At 31.2% G+C, this 22,268-nt stretch overlaps 1 protein-coding gene across 1 annotated transcript; it reads left to right on the forward strand.

The window, feature by feature from the left end:
- Positions 1-2,050: 2,050 nt before the first annotated feature.
- LOC124539750 lies at positions 2,051-21,295 on the forward strand. The gene is made up of 4 exons (XM_047117094.1): positions 2,051-2,120; positions 5,590-6,036; positions 14,610-14,785; positions 19,487-21,295. Exons 2-4 carry the CDS (start codon positions 5,601-5,603, stop codon positions 19,685-19,687), a joined length of 813 nt encoding a protein of 270 aa, XP_046973050.1. The 5' UTR covers positions 2,051-2,120; positions 5,590-5,600; the 3' UTR covers positions 19,688-21,295.
- The last annotated feature ends 973 nt before the right edge of the window (positions 21,296-22,268 follow it).

Here is a 22,268-nt window from a genome sequence, read left to right on the forward strand (position 1 = left end):
AATTTGTTTGGGAAGCGACCGTACTGATAGTTTCAAAATTATACCATTCAGCCTGTTAAAATTCAAAATTTAATTAGTTTATTTTATTGTTCCTGCTCATCTATATACAGGGTTATTGGTAATTCGACGTACATCCGCTAGGAGTTGATAAGGGTGCTTATTTGCAATAGTTTTAACCCCCATATGCATGATTCAAAAGTGAACCATTTTTGAGTTATCGCGATTTTTAGCTTTTTTGAAAATTTGTCGAAAATGCAACTTCAAAAATGTATTTAGAAAAAAATGTCAAGAAAAATCTACTTTTTTCTTCTGATTTATAAAAACGAAATTTTACAAATAGTCTCACTTATAAATTAGCTATTGAATTGTTTATGTATTTCAATTTTATTTTAAACTTGTATTAAGTGATAGCCTTGTATTTAGTTACCTCCTAGAGGATGTACGTCAAATTACCAATAACCAATAATAAATAAATGAAATCCCCTTTCTTATATAACCACCGTTACAGTAACTGTCAATTGTTTGACAGAAGACGAGCGTGAAATGTCAGAATTAAATTTATGGGTCAGAATTATCTCAAGTCACTTGTCTAAATTTTTCGAATAAGATACGAAATGAATTTTTAATAATCGCAGTACTGGGCCGTCTAAGTATTTAGTCCAATCGTCCGTTACTTTAATGCCTATTCACTTTTTTCTTATTATTATTATTTGATTGATTATCAGTTTCACTTAAGGACATTCGCCTTCATCACCACGTCAAAAGAAAGTGTAAGTGAAACACAATCTGTTTAGAAAACAAGGTATATTGTGTTACGACACCTAAGGGAGTATCTAATAAGAAAAGCATGCGTTTGTCAATCTGTCCCTTCGAAAGTTTAAAAATTTACGATTTACAATATATTTACTGTGTGTATGCATGTTGGATATTAAGAACTGTACATTACATTATTTTAAATATATTTCACTGTAATGTAGTTATATATTATGTTTATATCTGCGATTTACACCTCTACCTCTTTCTATACCTATCTCTTTTTTTCCTCTACCTTAAGGTTGAGGTCTCTGTGCATCTTTCTTAAAGGTCTAAACTATGTATTTATTGGTAAACAATAAAGAGTATTTTGATTTTTTGATATTTATACTGATGTCTATTAGTGAGATATTCTATCATCATCTAAAATATATGTAGTATTATGTGTTAAAGGTGAATGACCTACAACAAACGTGCCTGTATTGGTAAAGTACATAGGTAACCAAAGCTGCCAAAGTTGGTGAATTGGCGATTCAAATAAGGTTAATAATTCCTACCTCGCCAATGTTTATTATCGGTGAGGATTATTTAACGTCATTTGTCTGACCGCCTAAACGAAATAAAAGGTTACTATTTCTTCCACTAGCTAACCTCTCAAGGTTTGCCTATTAAGTTTGTTTTCAGAACTACCATACATATTATTTTTGTCTAATTTTTTTGTAAAAAAAAATAATATTTTATTGCGTGTTAAAGTGTTATTATTTTTGTATAAATCAAATCAAAATAAACTTTATTCAAGTAGGCTTTTACAAGCACTTTTGAATCGTCATTTTATAATTAAGTGAATCTACCACCGAAAGTAGATTCTGCCGAGAAGAATAATATAATATAAGTATATAATAATATATATATTCTATAATCAATGCTAATTCATAATATACATACAGAATAACGTCAATATAGAACATAGAAACAATAAAAAGTGTAATATTGAATAAAATCTTATTTGTTTGTTAATTATTTTAAATCCCTTAAAATCAATTCGATTTTTAATAAATTGACACATTTAAAAATCGAATGAAAAAAAAACACAACTCGAACTGGACACGTGAATAGAAAACCTATACTTGTTCAACGTTATAACGAATTGCATATAATTATACTATTGGAAAAATAAAACTAGGGAAAGTCACGTGCTCTCAACTACTTTCCGAAATGATCCGGAACGTATTATGTTCCACCAGCTGATTACAACTTATTTAAATAGACGCATTTCTGCAGTCTTGACATTGAGTATCGATCTGTCCTTGTGGTAACATCAAGTATCTTAATAGTGAGTGATTTTTAAGTGCTACGTTTAAATCAATGTAAGCGTTTAATTATTTTCATATTATAACACTAACGTCATTTAAATTATATATTTAATTTAATTTAAAACAATCAATTAAAATTAATTGCTAATATAAATTATAATTAAAAATCATAATACTTTTAGATAAGCTGAAATGGTATTCGATTTTATTAATATTTAATATTTTGCAATTATTGGTTTCACTTATAAGCACTTGTGAAGTTATTAAATAATCCTTATTAAATATTATTAAATAATATTATCCCATATCTTAATAATATAGGTATATACTTTAAAAGTAGATAAAGCGAATAATGTTTCAATGTAAAAATATTAAGGTGAGATGGCCCAGTGGCTAGAACTCGTGAATCTTAATCAAAGATTGTGGATTCAAATGCAGACAACCTCCGTGTGCTTTTAGTCTTTATAATTAATTTTGTAGCCAGATTTAAAGGAAAACATAGTGTTTACTTACAAATTCGTGGTGGAATTAGGTACGAAGTTTTTTAAGCTGAGTAGATTTTTTTTGCCGAACGGTGGAACATATCCTTAGTGGTAGGACTCGAACAAACCCATTGGGTAGATATTCCATCCATTCACTTAGCATATATTCATCCGCCAAACCAGTGTTTCGGTTCGAAGGGTAAGTTAGTTTAACTACAGACATAGAATCATAACATCTTAACTCCCATGGTCGGTAGTGAATTGGGAATGTCCTTGCCTTACATACAAGTGTTTAAATTTCATGCAGTACCTATGTCTATGCGGAGTGGTTTACTATCAATTGGACCATTCGCACATTATCACCAAAGCTATAAAAAAGGCTGTTATTTTTATATCAATAAGAGGAAAAAATAATGAAAAAAATAAATAATTAATAATTGCCTTGCAAATATAAAGTACAATACCGACTTCCCTTGTTACGAATTTCGATCAAAGTTCATGAAGCGTTGTGTAACAAACGATTTTCCTTTGAATAATTACGACCCTCAAAATATTTAAATACGACCCAAATTGATTCGTAAACAGAACTGTACAATTTTGTCTATAAACCCTGAGATACTTTTTAAGCTTTGATTATTTATATATCGACATTGTCATAGCTAATAAGGAGGAAAATAGTGGACAAAAGATACGCAACAGCTAAGTTCACGTATACTACTAAATTAGTATTAGTAGTACATTTGGCGAGTGACACGCACACTACCATTAGTAAACTTGGTCAGTTTCTTGTAGATCACTATACTCTATCTAGATATAAATTATCTAATTTTATTAATATATTCAATTAATACATACATTATAGTAAATTCAAAAACCTAGTACTTTCATCGCCTCTAGTTATGTACTGTACATAAATAATTTAGTAATTGCTAATTTAAATTAAAAGAAAAAACGATGTCACTACCAAGGCGTATAAATAATCTAATGTTATTGTTATTTTCAATTAACTTTATATACCACTGTAAATTCGATAAACTACTATTTTTTTCGACTCTGCTTATGTAGTGTTCACAATACATTTAATAATAATAAATCTAGCAATGCTTAATTAAGAAAAAGAAACGATAAAATATTTTTGTTTAGTGCCAGCAATATTTATATAAAATATTTTTATTAACTATTAACACGGTAAACTAAAAAGAAAAATAGTAAATTGCAAATAATGTATTAAACGACTCCAAATATTAAATAAACCTCAGGGAGTTTTATTTACTCGTACAACAACAAATACATATACTGACTCGCTTATAACATTATGTACAAAGGACCGTTTGTATAATACATTGTAAAAATGGATAAGGAAATTTAATCCTTATATGTTAATTATTCATGTGGAGAGTCGAGATGGCCCAGTGGTTAGAACGCGTGCATCTTAACCGATGATTGCGGGTTCAAACCCAGGCAAGCACCGCTGATTCATGTGCTTAATTTGTCTTTATAATTCATCTCGTGCTCAGCGGTGAAGGAAAACATCGTGAGGAAACCTGCATGTGACAAATTTCATAGAAATTCTGCCACATGTGTATTCCACCAACCCGCATTGGAACAGCGTGGTGGAATATGTTCCAAACCTTCTCCTCAAAGGGAGAGGAGGCCTTTAGCCCAGCAGTGGGAATTTACAGGCTGTTGTTGTTGTTGTTGTTGTTGTTGTATGTTAATTATTAAAAAATAACTTTGCTTGACAACGTTACATCATTGAAAGAGTTTTATGTCAGTAACTTTTCGAATTCATAAATAAAGAAAAATAATAATGTCAAACTATATACGAATTTTTTTTTTACTAATTTTAACAAAATTCAACGAAACATTTTCTCAATAATATTATGTATCAAAGTGCACATCATATATTGATCGTCGATGCCCTTTTAAATCTAAGGGGCAAAGAATTCTATATAATAGTACAACAGGTTTGGATATGTGTTATATAGTAATAACAACAACAACAGCCTGTAAATTCCCACCGCTGGGCTAAAGGTCTCCTCTCCCTTTGAGGAAAAGGTTTGGAACATATTCCACCACGCTGTTCCAATGCGGGTTGGTGGAATACACATGTGGCAGAATTTATATGAAATTTGTCACATGCAGGTTTCCTCACGATGTTTTCCTTTACTGCTGGGCACGAGACGAATTATAAAGACAAATTAAGCACATGAATCAGCGGTGCTTTCCTGGGTTTGAACCCGCTATCATCGGTTAAGATGCACGCGTTCTAACCACTGAGCCATCTCGACTTAATACAGTAATATATTGTATTTTATTTGCAAAATCATAGTTGGTAAAAAAACGTATTGTCATGACGGGAAATGGCGTGACACTCTCATATTCTGACGTGCCTCTTTTCCGACACTAACTCTCTGCTTACATGTGTGCGTAGCATGTATGTACAGCGTACCCCAAGCACAAAAGGAATAATGTTAAACAAACCTTTAATAATACGTCAGTATTACATGCGATGTGCTAATAGCTCTGCTCTAGAGTGTACTACAAACGCTTTGTATTAGTGTATATGTAATATATATATAGAACTCTACTCCTAAATAATTTTACTTTTAAATTCCCTGTAACAGTAAAACTCCAGTTTTTTTCCGATTTTATAATGAACTTCATAAATCATTTTTGCGGTTGGAATAGGCTGTACATTCTTGACTTTGAGAGATTGCTTTACTCTTAACAGTCATTATATTTTGATTTTGATATAATATATTTGAGTTACTTTCGGTGGTTCTTCTCAGGGTAAATTATTTTCAAGACCGGTGGTACTGTATAATTTGACAATCAATTTAATTGTAAATAAATAAATGTTTATAAATATATTTAATTGTAATGCTTCTATATTGAATAAGGAATTTGAGTTTGAAACCTGTTAAATCATGATCATAAAATGTCATTAATGATTAAAGATATTTTATTATTTTTAATTAATTATAAATATTGTCAATAACCATAAACTTAATAAGAGATTACTAATTTCTTTGTTACAGAGCAATTCAACATGATAACAATACAATCAACAATTATTTTAACTCTCGTCCTACTGATGCAAAAATCTCAATGTTCTGAAGACAGATACATACGGTACGTCAAAGATGGCTGCTTTATTAAAGGAGAAGCATTTTCTTGCGTCAAATACAAAGCATTGAAACTCGCTAAGAAAACATTCTTCGGAGACTTAAATAGCAATGAAACTATAAGAGCGAACGCAATGATCAGTTTCGTACCGTTAGATGAAGAAACTATTAAGAATCTGACCGTTAATGAAGATGTTGATCTAGTAGCTAATGAACCGAGGAGTTTCTTGTCCGAGTGGACTGAAATAGCTAAGTATTTCATGAGTTTAGTCAAAGAGTTCTTTAAGATGAAAGGATTGAGAGTCAATTTGCCGGAAGGTGCGAGGACTATTGAAGAACAAGACGTTGATGGTGCTGACGGTGAGTCTTTTGTTTATAATTTTTGGAAGTATAATAAAGATGAAAATCATAAGTTGACATTACAACCTCATCTCGTAAATTATTTCTGGTCAAGATGAAAAGTGGCTGCATACGAAATGCTTACCTGATACTTAAAATCGAGTGTCTAGGTTGGCTGAACCCTAACGCCTCAGATCCTGGGGAACGGGTTCGAATGGTTTGTTTAGAATAAAAGTTTTTCAGTTTATCTTTTAAAAAAATTTCATTCGTAACCTCGAGTCAACAACAGCCTGTAAATTTTCGGCTGCGGGGCTAAAGCCTCCTCTTGCTTTAAGGATAAGGTTTGAAACATTCCACGACGCTGTTCCGATGCGGGTTGGTGGAATACATATGTGGAAGAATTTCTACGAAATTAGACTTTTACGGGTTTCCTCACGAGGTTTTTCATCACCGCCGAGCTCGAGATGAATTATAAACACAAATTAATCACATGAATATTCAGCGGTGCTTGCCTGGATTTGAAGCCGGCATCGGTTAAGAATCACTGGGTCATCTCGGCTAATCCGAGTCAAGAAGTTAGATGTATATTCTCATGACTCAAAGCTAGTAGAGCCGTTGGTCGTGCGCCTGAATCCTTTCCGGACGTATTGACATCCCATTTAAAAATGACAGTTCTATATCTCCTACATAGCTGGCTAGTCTTAAGAGAAAGTCGACAAGATGACATCAACGTTACATAAAAATTGATACTTTAAAAACGGATTCGTTAAATAACATTCAGTCAGCCTTGGCTGCTATTAATTCAATCAAGAGTTGTTACTTTAAATTGTTTAATGACTATTTCCCTGCGTATTGTTTAAAATTGTTTATAGCAACAATTCAATCGAAATTCAAAAGTCACGGACGCTTGTTGAAGAAGAAAATAGAAATGCTTTTAACTCCTACTTTCAGTAAGAATTTTGAACAACAACAAATAAACCAGAAATATTTAGGGATAGCGTTATTGTTTTATTGAAGACTTCATTCAAACGAAGATTTTTTTCTTTCACTATAAAATCAATTCTCATTTTGTTCAAATGTAAATAGAACTAGAAAGGATTTCCATTGCGCGTTTTATTAGAATGTTTAAAGATGTACTGCTTGAAATCGGTTTAATGTATTTTCATATTGAATGTATATTCTTTTACTACACATATAGTGTAGTCTTAGAAGTACACCGTTGTCACCGTGTTGTCGTTTATAATTATAAACAACAATTATGCAGAAAGAAAACCAGTAGTGCTTGCATCGGCTACCCCCTCTAACCGCTGAGTCATATTGGATCATATCATAATTAAAATAAATCATTAGAGGTGGCCCTCAGTTACATTTAAGCTGCAATTTATTTTTGGATCTGTCCATTCCAATCCAGTATCGGGAACTATTATAAGTAAGTAGAATTGTCCATCATTATTCCCGCAATATAACTCATGTTCATTTATATAAAAGCGATTTGTCTTTATTCAAAATTTTTTGTCAAAACAACACTGAATAATATTATTTATCCACACATATACTAGTCCAAACTTTAAAGCGTAAAGCTGTTAAGATATGAAAACGTTTAAACTTGACACTATGACAAGAAATTTGAATAATTCGCGTTTAAATATATAGTATTATTATATAAATAATAAAGTACTGAAAATTTTAAATATATATAATAATATATTTCAAATTCTGCATACAGAATATCCTGTGCTCTGTGAACAGAACATATGAAACTGTCATAAATATATACATATAATAAAATTGGAGTGTCTGTAACATTAAAATAACTTTTATACACGGTACATATTCCAAAATAATATTTTTTATCATTTTTGTCTCTCTGTCTTTCTGTTTATTTCGGCTAATCCCTGGAACGGTTGGACCGATTTTCACGACGTATGTGATGTAATAAGGCTAACTAAGGCTAAAGTTGCGGGCACAGTTAGTATTTTATATAAGTTAGTCAAAAAAACGTTCCAACTGATGGTTAGTGGTCAATTTTACCCTGGACATTGGCACTGTAATAATCATTCCTTACATCGCCAACGTGCCGCCAACCTTGGAAACTATGATAAATACCTTGTATCTAAGTTTCACGGGTAACGTTATTGATTTCATACAAGATATATATTTGCAAACGACATCGCAATTTCGCCCACGTTTATATATATATGAATAATATTATTAACAATATTAGCTTCAACTATTGGAAGCTAGGACCATTATCACGACGATACTAATATATTGGTTGAATGTGACCATAGTTGAGGCTTCAGAAGTTTCAAGATCGCTTATAAATATACCAGTGATTAGTATATTATATAAAGACTTCTTGAAAAAGTGTATTAAATATACTGATTGTTCTTCAGCTTCAGACCAATCTGGGTCACGATGTCTTATTTTACTCTAAATAATAATGAGTGAGTGAGTCAATAAAACTGTAGAAACTTTGAATATTTCTTAGAACTAGCGCGCACTGGTGATTTTTGTCACGGTGACTGTTTCATCACTCTTGTCAAGTCCGTGAATGTGTACAGATGCAGACACAAATGTCACCTAATTGTCACGTCGTAACGTGCGCGCACCTCCATACATATTCACGGACTTGCAAAGAGTGAACCAGTCACCGTGACAAAAATCACCAGTGCGCGCTAGTTCTTACAGTGACAATGACTATAGTGACCACTTGACACCTAATGATCTGTTTGCCAGAACAGTAATTTATATGAAATAAGAATCACACTGACTTAGGAAGTAGATCTCTGTTGATAAAGATCGCAATTTATTTGAATGATTCCCGAAACCAAAATGTTAATCAGTTGCAACTACTGTACTAACTTCTCAAACTATCACCAAAAAAGTCTTCATTAAAATACGCTTTTGATTATATATTATAAAAATACTAGTTTTTCTCTTGCGCTGTTGGCTTGGTCGTCAGGTGCGGTATGGTCGTCAGCTGTTAGAAATAAAAAAGCAAAGCAAAGTCTATGCCCTTTCTTCAGATTCAAGCTTGCTTTAAACCAAAGTTTACTAAAATCTGTTTATAGTTCAGCTATGAAAGCGTTACATATATAGTTACGTACGCATTTAAAATATTAGTATATATTTCGTGTTAAATAAAAGTAAGGTAACAACTAGTTCGGGCACTATCAAGCAACTCGAAAACTGTATTCCATTTTTGAATTTATTTATTTTTTAAACTATTTATTAGATTACATATATTTTTCCAAGTCGATTTTGAGATCGTAAAAATTAAATAACACACCCCATTTCGGATATTCGCTGTTCTATGACAAAAGTAGCGAGACACTGCGTTACAATTTGAATAATATCTCTGCTATCTAGGGAAATAAGATAAGAAAGCTGAATCATAATTTAAACAATATTTATATATATTTACATACTTTATAAAGACATAATATCTAGGTGAAATGGACCTTATGGTTCGCTAGAGGTGTTAAGAATAAACTAAAGACATCGTTGAAAATAAGCGTGCTAAGTTAGAAAATTCTTTGTGCAAGCCCGTCTGGGTAGGTACCACCCACTCATCAGTTATTCTACCGCCAAACAACAGTATTCAGTATTGTTGTATACCAGTTTGAAGGGCGAGTGAGCCAGCGTAACTACAGACACAGGGACACAACATCTTAGTTTCCAAGGTTGGTGGCACATTGAAGATGTAACAACAACAACAACAACAGCCTGTAAATTCCCACTGCTGGGCTAAAGGCCACCTCTCCCTTTGAGGAGAAGGTTTCGAACATATTCCACCACGCTGTTCCAATGCGGGTTGGTGGAATACACATGTAGCAGAATATCTATGAATTCTGAAGATGTAAGCAATAGTAAATATTTCTTACAGCGTCATTGTCTATTGGTGATGGTGTCCACTTACCATCAGGTGGCCCATATACTCGTCCGTCAAGCTATACCATAAAAAAGTCTTATGTGACATAGACATTAATAATTAAAAAAAATATAGGATACACGTATCAACTTAAGTGAGTTGCTATTTCTCAAGTGAAATGCGTGAAAGTGAAATTAATTATTACGGATTCGTACTTAATTAAATGGTTAGTGCTTTTTGCCTCATCATGCACTAACTCGTCTACTCGTTACTAATTGGACCTATGTACGTGATTAACTACGAATCTAACCCGTTTTGGTGGTAGGGCTTTATGCAAGTTCGTCTGGGTAGGTACCACCCGGCGATGAAAGCAATGTCTACTATTTCTTACAGCGCCATTGTGGCATCATTACCGTCATGTGCCAACCTATACCATAATAAAAAGACCTAACCTATTATGAACTTAGATTATTCTGGTTTAAAGGGGATACCAGCTGATGTATGTAGTGCCAACTACGTTTGGCATGACTAATGTTTCTTACAGTGCACATTCTATGAACATCTTAACATCAAATAAAAAAAAATCAAAAACGTATACATTGACGACCTCCGCGGTCGAGTCGTGTGTACACCGGTTTTCATGGGTACGCCACTCCGATGTCCCGGATATATAAACATTATATTCTATTTTGTATTGTTAACCTAATAACCTTAATAAATATCAGTACTAAATATATCTTAACTAAGAAATTAAAGTTTAATTGTACTTGAAATTATTTCAAAAACACTTACGTCAAATTTAATATTTTATTGGGTGAGGAATTTAATTAATAACTTTAACACTACATCAAACGCCTCTGTCTGTAAGTCGTGAGCGTTTCAAGGACAGTTCTGTTGTCATAATTTACGGCTATAATTAAAATTAATCGAAATATTCAGACTTATAGCGACGCAATATTGATTTCTACGTGCGAAAATACCCCTAATTGATCACAAATATTATGTGTAAGAGATAAATTTCGAATGCGAGTTTTAACCAAAATTCTTACTTTTATTAATATCGTCGTTTAAGAATCTTGAATTAATTTTGTGTGTAAGAGTGAGCTATTTATAATTCTATGTGCTTTCATGAATTAAATTTGAATTTAGAATATTTTTTTCTTCCACTGTAACGGAAAATGTTCCAAAATAACATGCACGTGTCAGGTCATATTCTGCCTCATGTCGATCAAACCCGAGCTTTAGAACATTATTCTACATCGTAGTGGTATAAGGTTCTAAAACCATGCTGGTATCGACTTCGCAAAGTCAATAAATCCTTCTTGGTGCAAGGTATCCGTTTCTATAATAGAATTCCACAGACATTTTTAAATTTGCTGTTTAATAAATTTAAATCTATTGTAAAAAATACATTGGTAAAGAAGGTACAAGATTTTGCTGACGATAAAAAAGCGTGAAATTAATACGCGTGGACTTTTAGGTTGGATAAATTACATACATTTCTAATTGTAATTAATTAATATTACCGTTTACTGAGTTTCTTGCTGGTTCTTAGTGGTAGAATCTACTTTCCGAACGGGTGGTAGCCTCACTTAAAATAGTTGTTATATGACGATTCAAAAGTGCTTGTAAAAGCTTACTTGAATAAAGTATATTTTGTTTTTGATTTGATGTCATCTTAACAGTGACCAAAGTTTTCTTTATTTTTTAATGTAGATTTATGTTGTACATTTCCTTATAATAAATCTTACTCAATCGTAAAGTTTACTATTGTGCTGATACCACAGATAGAAAAAGGGTCTCTGGGGGGAATTTAGCTTCCATTTGATAACGCCTATCGCTTTTTATATTCTTGGTTCTAAATAATAATATAAAAAGATTTGCTATCTTACAATCAAACCTTATTGCTTAGAATATACTTTAAATATGTAATTTATATGTTTATATTATTATCATCATTACATAGTATATAAAACAAAGTCGCTCGCCGCTGTCTGTCCCTATGTGTGGTTAAATCCTTAAAATTTCTTAATAGTCAGAGTGATTGGAGAGATTTTTTTATTGTATATAAATACATGGACAATATAGTAAAGAAACACTGATAATTTAAGATGCTTCTATTGTGTAATATAAAAAATAACTTTTATTCTTTCTGTTAGTGCTACTTTTTTTGTTTAATTTATTAATTTATTGACGATCTCAATCACTTTGTATTTGGAAAGTTTTTTACTGAATTAAATTTTATCCGTCATCAATATAATAAATACAAGTGATAGATACAAATGTTAATTTACGTAAATATATTAGTCTAATCCAAACTTAGAATTGGAACATAGCAATATTAATTACTTAATTGCACATATGTGGGAGTAGCGTTACAAATCCTTAGATTAAGCGTAATCGATACTAAGTTCTTGTATTACACGTGTCTCATCTTGATAATTTAGGAATAATTATATAATATTAGTTTATACAATTAATCGTTAGGACAAATTAATCAAAAACGGAAAGTGTATTTCAGGCAAATGTAATTAAGGCAGTATTTAGATTACATTGCTTTGTACATTACGACAACTCGGATTTAATGATTCTATTTATAAAACTTTATTTTGAAGTTTAAGAATTTATTCTCAATACGATAGATTAACTTATACAACAGTATGATAAATGTAACAATAAAAATATTCGCCTCGGGACTTAGTTAACAGAATAGAATATAATTATATCGCTGTTAATGTTTTCATCGCGACAAATGTTGGTATTCTCTTAAATATATTTTGAGAGTCAAGACTCGAAACCGTTAACTGAGCTTACATTTTTTTTATATACGATGATAATTTGTAAGTTTTGTTTTCGAAAGTAATTTATGTTTTTGCAAATTTACAAAGTGTTGTTCAATTTATAATAAATAGCAAATAGTTCTACAGTTCGAGTTAAAAGAAACGTATAATGTTGTTGTTTTTTTAATTTACTTGGTGGTAGGGCTTTGCGCAAGCCCGTCTGGGTAGGTACCACCCACTCTTCAGTTATTATACCAAATAACAATACTCATTATTGTTGTGTTCCGGTTTGAAGGGCGAGTGAGCCAGTGTGACTGCAGGCACAAGGGATCTAACATCACATTGACGATGTAAGGAATAGTTAATATTTCTTACAGCGTCATTGTCTATGGGTGATGGTGACCACTTACCATCCCATATGCTCGTCCGCCAACCTATGCCATAAAAAAATTAAAAGGATTTATGATTGTTGAAGTAATGTTAGTGTATGAAACAATTAACATTTGGAATTTATTTTTCTTTTATCTATTCTAAATATATGATGTTCACTTGTTATTAATGATATAATATTATTTACATTATCATAATATTATAAATTATACAAAATTAATTATTTCGTGATTTATATTTGGTTAATAAATAAACAATTTCTATTATTAAACCTCTTCCAATTAGCGGATTAAAGTTAAATAAATTATTTTATATAATTTAAACCACATTATAATATTACAAATTATTTGTAGTTTATCGTTGTCATTTAATCCTATAGATTAAATAGTCGATCTCATATTATGTCAATTGTATCATACAGTATCATACTAGTAATAGATGGTGATTTTCTCGTGTTTTATCTATTAGGATATGTATTAAATTATTTATTATTATATAATAATTCAAAAAACAAATCAATATTAAAACAAAATAATCAAATAAATCACACGTTCGAAGTTTAAAAAGAAATAAGAGCATGATAATTACAATTAAAATAAATACGGTAACCGAAATCGTACTTAAAATGCTGTGTCCGAAGTAATTAGGTTGTGACGCGGGAGTTCGCGGAGATCAGAACGTGGTCAACACGGAACTAATCTAGTTGTTTAACCGTTGTTTATTTTTAGGTCAATAATGTTGTTATTTTTAAATCAATTTAATAGTAGTTTTTTAGTATAGGTCACCTTAACGATAGTTAAAATTCAAGCCTCTGTGTTCCTATTTTAAATTTGGTTGGTTTTTAATTTGTTTGTGATTGGTGGTGAAGGAAATTAGCATGCGTCTGATTGGTCAAATAAAATTTTCTTATTGCACGTCGTCGTCAAAATGCTTTTACGACACACCCATAGATACTTTTATGGGTCCAAATACATGTGTGTGTAAGAATTAACGTAACAAAGAAAACAGCAGGAAAAATTAACAAGATTATTTTAGCTCGCCTTCACGATTAAACAGATGTATGTGCATATATGTATAGGTGTACTTAAGAGATTAATGGATTATAATTCAATGATGATAGTGCATTCAATTATAAGCAGTGTATTATTATTATATAAAACTCATAATCTTTCAACAGTTTTCTCGCTGAATAGAATATCTGACTAAAAATTTACTTATTTTCGTTGTCATTATGTATCTACGCGAAACTATTTATCTCCGTTGACTCAATAACATTATACCGAATACAGAGACTTATAAATGATAAAATCAAATTAATAATGATATAAAAGAACATGAAATTCGTTACTTGTTGTGTCAATGGTCTTAAAGTCAAAAGTGTATCTGCTAATGTAATACAATAAGACCTTCTTCGATTGGTACTCGTTTATTTTGATATAAATTATAGGTACATTAGTTTAATGGCTTTTTAGTAAGGTATAAATAACGTCTTCACATAATGTTCTATTTTCAAAAATATTTAAATGTGTATACAATCAATTAATTTACAGGTCGTGGTAAGAAAAAGAAGTTGGCTATTATGATACCACTTCTAAACCTTCTGGCAACTTTAAAGACGAAAATGCTGCTGATTCCTATACTCCTGGGAGTGATGCTGATCAAGAAACTGTTACTGGTAGCAGCACTGTTGCTGCCAAGCTTACTGAGCACATTAAAGGCTTGCAAGGTAGGAGCACACTTTAATTTAATTAAAACGTTAATTTAAACGTTCTCTGTTCTATATTTAAAATGACAATAAGTACGCTATTCTGGTCCTTTATATTTTTATGGTGTTCTTTGTACTCCCTCAAAAATTATTTCAGCTAAAGAAAATAATAAATCTACATAAAACCTTTTTGAAATTTTCATTAAGTAGTAGGTAATTTAGGTAGGTGGCTTTTGCTATGAATTTTTTTTAGGGAAGATGGTCGAGAAGTATTTAATTTTTATTTAATTGATCACATAGCTTTTATTGTTCAAGTTATCAAGATTAAAAAACATACTATCTACTTTAATCATTCACTAAAAAAAGTCTTCAGGATACCTGACTGGTATCTTATGAACTTCTCACTCATAAATTCTACTGTTTAACTGCATTATTAGATACATGTTCGCTGGATTGTAGTAATAAGAATTACGCATATTTTTATTATAGATTATGTATATATTATTTTAAAAATAAAAAAAAATAAATGTCAGTGTGGGCCACGTCACCCAGGAAGACGACAAGAATAAAATTCAGCGAAGATCTGTTTAGAAAAATATAATATAAAAGGCCAAAATGTTTAATGTAAATGTAAAAAAAAGGCACGGGCATATGCAAGCCTGTGGATGTTGTAAACTAAATATTAAAAAAAAAAGATACATGTTCTACATCCAAATGTGATCAAATACTGGCACGAGATACATATTATCTTTGATTGATAATGATTTCGTCCTAACTACTTTTCCTATAACGGTCAAATTTTAGGCATTACCGCCAAATGCGTAAAACGCAACAAACGAATATATTTTTATTGGTGATTTCACAACATAACGCGCTTTCTATTCCCTCACTTCCATATTCTGATAAGCAAATTGATCACGACTGAGAGACCTTGGAGACTCTCGACTGTTCACTGTCTAAGCTGGTGTAAGTCAGTTAGAGTACGAGAATTAAAATCCTGTTATAGTCTAGTAGGAATATGTTCCAAACTCTCTCCTTAATGGAAGAGGAGGCCTTATCCCAGCCGTGGGAAATTTACAGGCTGTTACTTTACTTTTAGCCTGTCACTATTGTCGCTGTTGTAATTATATATATTATTAAGAATTAGTGATTATTCATCAAGAAAATTAAAGTAATGTCCTATATTACGTATTATAGCAAGTAATTTCAGTAAGAGTAGCAATGTTAGCAATTGCGTCTGTGCCAAAAGTAATTAGCTTTTTGTGACAAGTAATAAGGATACAATTTGATATATCTCATCTCGTATTTGTCCCTCGGGATACATTGAGGAAACTGTGTGTCATTATTACGAGATATTTTAATGCCACTCGTATAAATGTACCTACTACCTAAACATTGATGCTTACAGGTTAGACAATAAAATTTCGACAAAGAACGTTCAAGATAATGTACATTTTACAGGCACATAACATTTCTGGTATACAATTAGCTAGTTATATTACACTGAAAAATACACAGGTATGTTTTGAAAATTAATAAAAAAGTAATAGGTGAAAATCAATTAAATTAGTAGAAAAAAAGGTTACTCACATATGTAATTGTCATTATATACGTAAGGAGATTTTGAGTACATGTAATATGAACAAACTGATTACATGTACTTCAAATTTAATTATTCATTTGGATATTATATACATTCATACTGTTACTGGCAATATAGTAAAATAGTATTCATTTTTGAAAAATAAAAAGTCGGTCTCGACTATAAACAGTAGAGGCACGGTTCTTGAGTGCGTAGCTTATAATAGAGGTCACGTTATGTTAATAAAAAAAAATTTTAGCAAAAAAGAAAAACCGACTTCAAACAAAACACTATTTTAAAACAAATAAATATGCACTAAAAATTTATAAAAATAATTGCGTATTCAGCATAGTTTTTAGACTCCTCCTAAGTAAAATGAAATGGCGCGTGCCCGTGACTGACACCGACTCCAAATATAGTAATAATTATAACTACATTATATAATCGTAAATCGACTTTTAAGTAGTCTAATATTATTCATTTCATTTTACTTAGGAGGACTCTAAAAATTATTAACAAAATCGGTCCCCCCAGTTAAAAGTTATGAGGTCACAAACATAAAAAAAAAAATACAGACGAACCTCCTCCCTGATAACCTCTTTCTTTTTGAAGTCGGATGAAAAATAAAAATTATTAAAAAGTATTCAGTAGGTATTAAGATTTATTTTACTAAAACGTATGACCGAACTAAAATCCATTAACATTTGGCTAACATTTATAAATTGAATAAGTAGCCACAACGGCTAAGATAATTTTAAGGATAACCTGAATATAAAATCTTGTATTGAGTAATATGCTTTATTAGTCAATGTTATTTGATATAACTTTTACATTTACACTCCTTAACAATTTACGGTATAAAGAGTCTTGACACGAATCGATAATGTTTATATTCTTCTTAAATACAGAAGCAACAACAACAACAACAACAGCCTGTAAATTCCCACTGCTGGGCTAAAGGCCTCCTCTCCCTTTGAGGAGAAGGTTTGGAACATATTCCACCACGCTGTTCCAATGCGGGTTGGTGGAATACACATGTGGCAGAATTTCCATGAAATTTGTCACATGCAGGTTTCCTCACGATGTTTTCCTTCACCGCTGAGCACGAGATGAATTATAAAGACAAATTAAGCACATGAATCGGCGGTGCTTTGCCTGGGTTTGAACCCGCAATCATCGGTTAAGTTGCGCGCGTTCTTACCACTGGGCCATCTCGACTCGACAGAAGCAAAATATTCAAATTAATGTAGTACATATATTAGAAGTTTAAAACTTCGTTCAAAAGGGTCTCATATTCAAAGATTGTCGACAAAGTTTCAACAGTCCATAGAGTCGAGGCAAGATATAATAAAAAAGTTATTAAGAAGTTGTAAAAGATTAAAGCAACTCAACTCGTTCATAGATAATCTTGGACTTTTCATTAACTCATTTTCTCGCATTATATTAATATAAACTGGACTTTAGAAACAAAATGTTCATAATATGAATGATATTGTAGAATATGAAACGTAACTACCTTTTTAAACGGCTAAACTTGGGTAGATAACACGTTTTTGATGTATGTAGTACCAAAGATATGTAATGTAGTCAAATTAACTGTTATATAAAATAAAATCAATTTTAAAAGTAAAAAGTAAAGCAATGCCTGTACATTCTCCACTGCTGAGATAAGGCCTCCTCTTCCATTAAGGAGAGGGTTTGGGACATATTCCACTACGCTGTTCCAATGCGGGTTGGTGGAACCCGCAATCATCGGTTAAGATGCACGCGTTCTAACCACTGGGCCATCTCAGCTCTCCAACTCAATTTTAAGTTAATCCTAAAATGTTGCTAATATATTTACGTTATATATATTATAATTACGTTATAATTGTAGATCCAGGTCTTTTAATCAAGGCTGGTCATTACTGTCTTAAAAACAGTTGTAGGTGAACTAAAAGGATTTTGGAAAAAGTGAACTTTACATAGATAAGCCTGTTTTTTATTCTAGTTCATATAGCTTCTTTTAGAACTCTCTTGCATTGAATGATATCTCTTGTTCAATTAAGTGTGATACGTACAGACAAATAATAAATAAAAGGTAACATCTCAGGTTAAACTGGTTTTCTTTTTGGCTTGTGCATCTGCTGCTATAACAGGCGTATGTAGTTTTTATGAAATATAAGAAACAAAAAAAACAAGATAAAGAAGTTTCTAAAGGCAGGGATTATATTTCATTTCAATAAATATTATTCATAAGGTTCAAATATTATAAGAAATATAAAGTTCAGATAAGATATCATAATCTGTTCGCATAAAACTAGATCCGTATTCGAGTATTTTCAAACGAAAAGTAAAATATTAAAAGACCATAATGATTGTGTATCTATGATGTAAATATCAACAACATACTATAGACGACCACTTTGCAGAAATCAATAGACTATACCTGAATAACTTATCTGAAACACTTGATAAAACACGGCTTTTACAGATAAGCTTGAAGTAGCATTTTCAACATTAAAATACTGAAGCTTTAAGTGACATTGATAATGTTATGAAAATAATACTTGAAGGGTTTTTGTTTCGTCCGCGATAAGTTTTTTATAATCATCATTTATTTCACAATGATATAAGGGACAATATTAAAGATCACAATACATATAATGATGTATCAAATTTGTCAAAAATGCCAAATTCCAAATTTCAGCAATATTTTGGAGAATAATCTTTAACAACGATTAGTAACTTGAGGATTCTAGTTATGCTAAGATTATGGCGTAAGATTTTATAAATATTGATAGTGACGGGCTTTCTGTGTGTCTGTCTGTGTTTCTAACTCATCAGTTCTACCTTCACCTTATTATTCTACCTTTAAACAAGAGTACTTGGTATTGCTGTGTTCCGGTTTGAAGGGTGAGGAAGCCAGTCTAACTACAGCCACAAGGGACATGACATCTTAGTTCCCAAGGTTGGTCGCACATTGGTGATGAAAGGAATAATTAATGTTTCTTATAACGACATTGTCTATGGGCGGTGGTGAACCCTTACCATCAGGTGAACTATGCTATGCTCATCCGCCAACCAATAGTATAAAAAAAACAAATTCCTCATGTAATTTACTTGACATTTTTCCTGTATCAGATTATATTTGATTTCAGCACCATCATCCGATGACACACTATTCCTACTTCGGCGGTGACTCCTCTTCCGATTTCAACTCAGACTACGGTAGCAGTTACGCCTACTCATCCGGTGGGGGATATGGCAAGGACTGGCCATCGAACCGAGCTTACACAGTACCTAAACATAGACCTACATCATCACCAGTATACATAACCGCTCCTGGAGCTTCAGTTTAAGATACTATTACAAATTATTTAATTTAATATTTATTAATATTCAAAAGTATTTAATTTTAAGGATCATTTTATGCCTTATACTAGTATTATATTTGATGAATTTACATTATTTACATTAGTTTCATAATAGTTTCGTAATTGAGACTCTTGGTGTTGATTCCAAAAACAAAGTCGATTCAATTTTGAGGAGCATTATCAGCATATTTTGTTCTGTTAATATTTTATGTCAGATGAAACAGCGGTAATCAATAACTCATTTGGGTTTTGTAGTTGCAACGCTAACGATCTGAATAAAAGATTAAGTAAATCAAGTGTTGACAACGAGCCTCTGTTGATATGATTTATTATAAAACAGCGCATAAAAAATGGAGTAGATATAGCGTGTTAGTGTATTTCACTAGGTAAACTTAGGTAGGTAGGTAGGTTTCAAAAGGTATGTTATACGACGTTCCTCTTATTAAGAATTCGCATTATTATTTAAAAATGCTCTTTAAATAGAATTTGACTCCGCTAATAAGAATTGCATATTTTGAAATCAGAATGCAACAATCATTCTGGTTTGAAAATGTTTTATAAGTCATATAGCTTAAATTATTTAAATATCTTGTTAATGTCAAACTACAGAAGAAAAAGTTGGCCATACTTATTGGTCAACTTTTGTGCAACTATTGGCCACAATTTTTTCGACGCGTTCTCACCTTTGACAAATAAATATTAAAAGTTATTTTGTAGCCTATAGTTGGTCTGGCTGGTTTGATTATATGTGTGGTGTTGATTTCTTCATTAATTTATATATTTTTAAATATTACTTGAGTACTTCATTCATTTTAATTTTACACCCGATATTCCAATATCATTCCTTTTCGACAATAACAATGCCATTTTTTGCAATAAAATAAAAAATAAAATAATATATTTGTCTCTCGTCTAATGATATCGCGTCAATTCGATATCATATATTATTAATTTCGCTTTTGTAATGGCTATATGTAATATTCCATGAAACATCAAATGTATAAGCTTCTACAAAAGACAAGACCTTACAGCCAAATAATATATTTACATCTGATATTACTTCGATATTAATCACAAGTGTTTCTAACATTATTGCTAACTAAACCGGTTTTACTGATTCCGTTTGTTTCTGGAATTCCGTTTCATCAGTCATGGAATAGATCCATGGATAATGTCAGTGACTAATACCGTAAAGCTTCCAACGTATCAACCATTGATCGACAAATAACATCAGTAAAACTGTCTTAGTGGTTTCATTTATTCTTAATTCAATTCAATTTATATTAAATGTTTAGCGATTTTTTAGATAAATTTTTGTTTCGTTCGAATTTATCTTTTAAAGTTGTGTAATAAGTTCTCAACTTCACCTACTATTCATCTTAAAACTAGGACATAGAAACCAATTGAAATTATTTATCGCTTTCAACGATAAAAGTTTTATTGAATCGTATTTTGTAACACGTTTAATTTTTCTTTTTTAAATAAATAATTATGAAATCGCCATAAAATATATCCTATGACTGTTTATTGTAACTATTCATACTATTAGTTAATAAGTATTTATGTTCGTTTCTTCCGCATTTAATTTATTCACTAAATATAAGATAGTTGTAAGTATTTATTTTGTCTTGTATAAAAACATTATAATAAAACGTTTTATTTAATTGACTTTTCATTCCTAAGAACTTCATCTATTTTACTGTAAATGCAATTAACCCAAATATGGATTAAAATATAATAACAACGAACACAAACACTCACACATAAACAGTTAAAAATAATGATAAAAAGCTGAAACTAGCCAATACTCTATAGCCAGCAAACATTGAATATCATTATAAAAAAAGATGTTTGTAAATATTTTTTTGTGGCTCAGGTCTATTATTAACCCATGGATATCTGCAAAATCTCAAATAGGTTAATATATTTCAACACATCCAAGTTAAAGTCATAATCATAATACAAATTTTACTATTAATTCCTAATTAAAATTAAGAGAAAAAAAGAATTGTATAACTTACGCTATACTTGATAGAGTAAGTTATACAATTCTAAAGCGGTTTGTCAAGGGGGTGGTATTTCATCGCACTATTCATTTGCAGATTTATTCCAAAAATCTTCTTAAAAACATGAAGTACTGATTACTAGACTTTTTCTTTACTACTAAGATTTGAGCCATCCTACAAAAAATACACTATAATCATAACCAAGAGTTGATTTTCAAAAATGAAACCCTGAGATTTTTGCTCTGCGTGGCCAGAATAAAATTTTGCAAAAAACTTTACCTAAATTTCCTAGTCGTCGTAACTTCTTACCTTTTTCTACCTTTTTCTTAACTAACCTTTTTCGTGAATCTCCACATTCATCGATGAGAACCGTATAAAATCCTCTTGGTAGCTAGTAACTATAGTTTACCAAGTGAAAATATTATAATAATATGCAAGAGTATTCAAGATTTTCACGTATTGGCATTCGTAGCTAATAAAATTTCTTTTAATGTAAAACCGTAAATATTCGGAGCAGCGTTTTTTTGCTACAAATTTTCCGACTAGTGCGGGAGTACCCA

This window comes from Vanessa cardui, chromosome 23 (genome assembly GCF_905220365.1).
Source record: "Vanessa cardui chromosome 23, ilVanCard2.1, whole genome shotgun sequence".
NCBI lineage: Eukaryota > Metazoa > Arthropoda > Insecta > Lepidoptera > Nymphalidae > Vanessa > Vanessa cardui.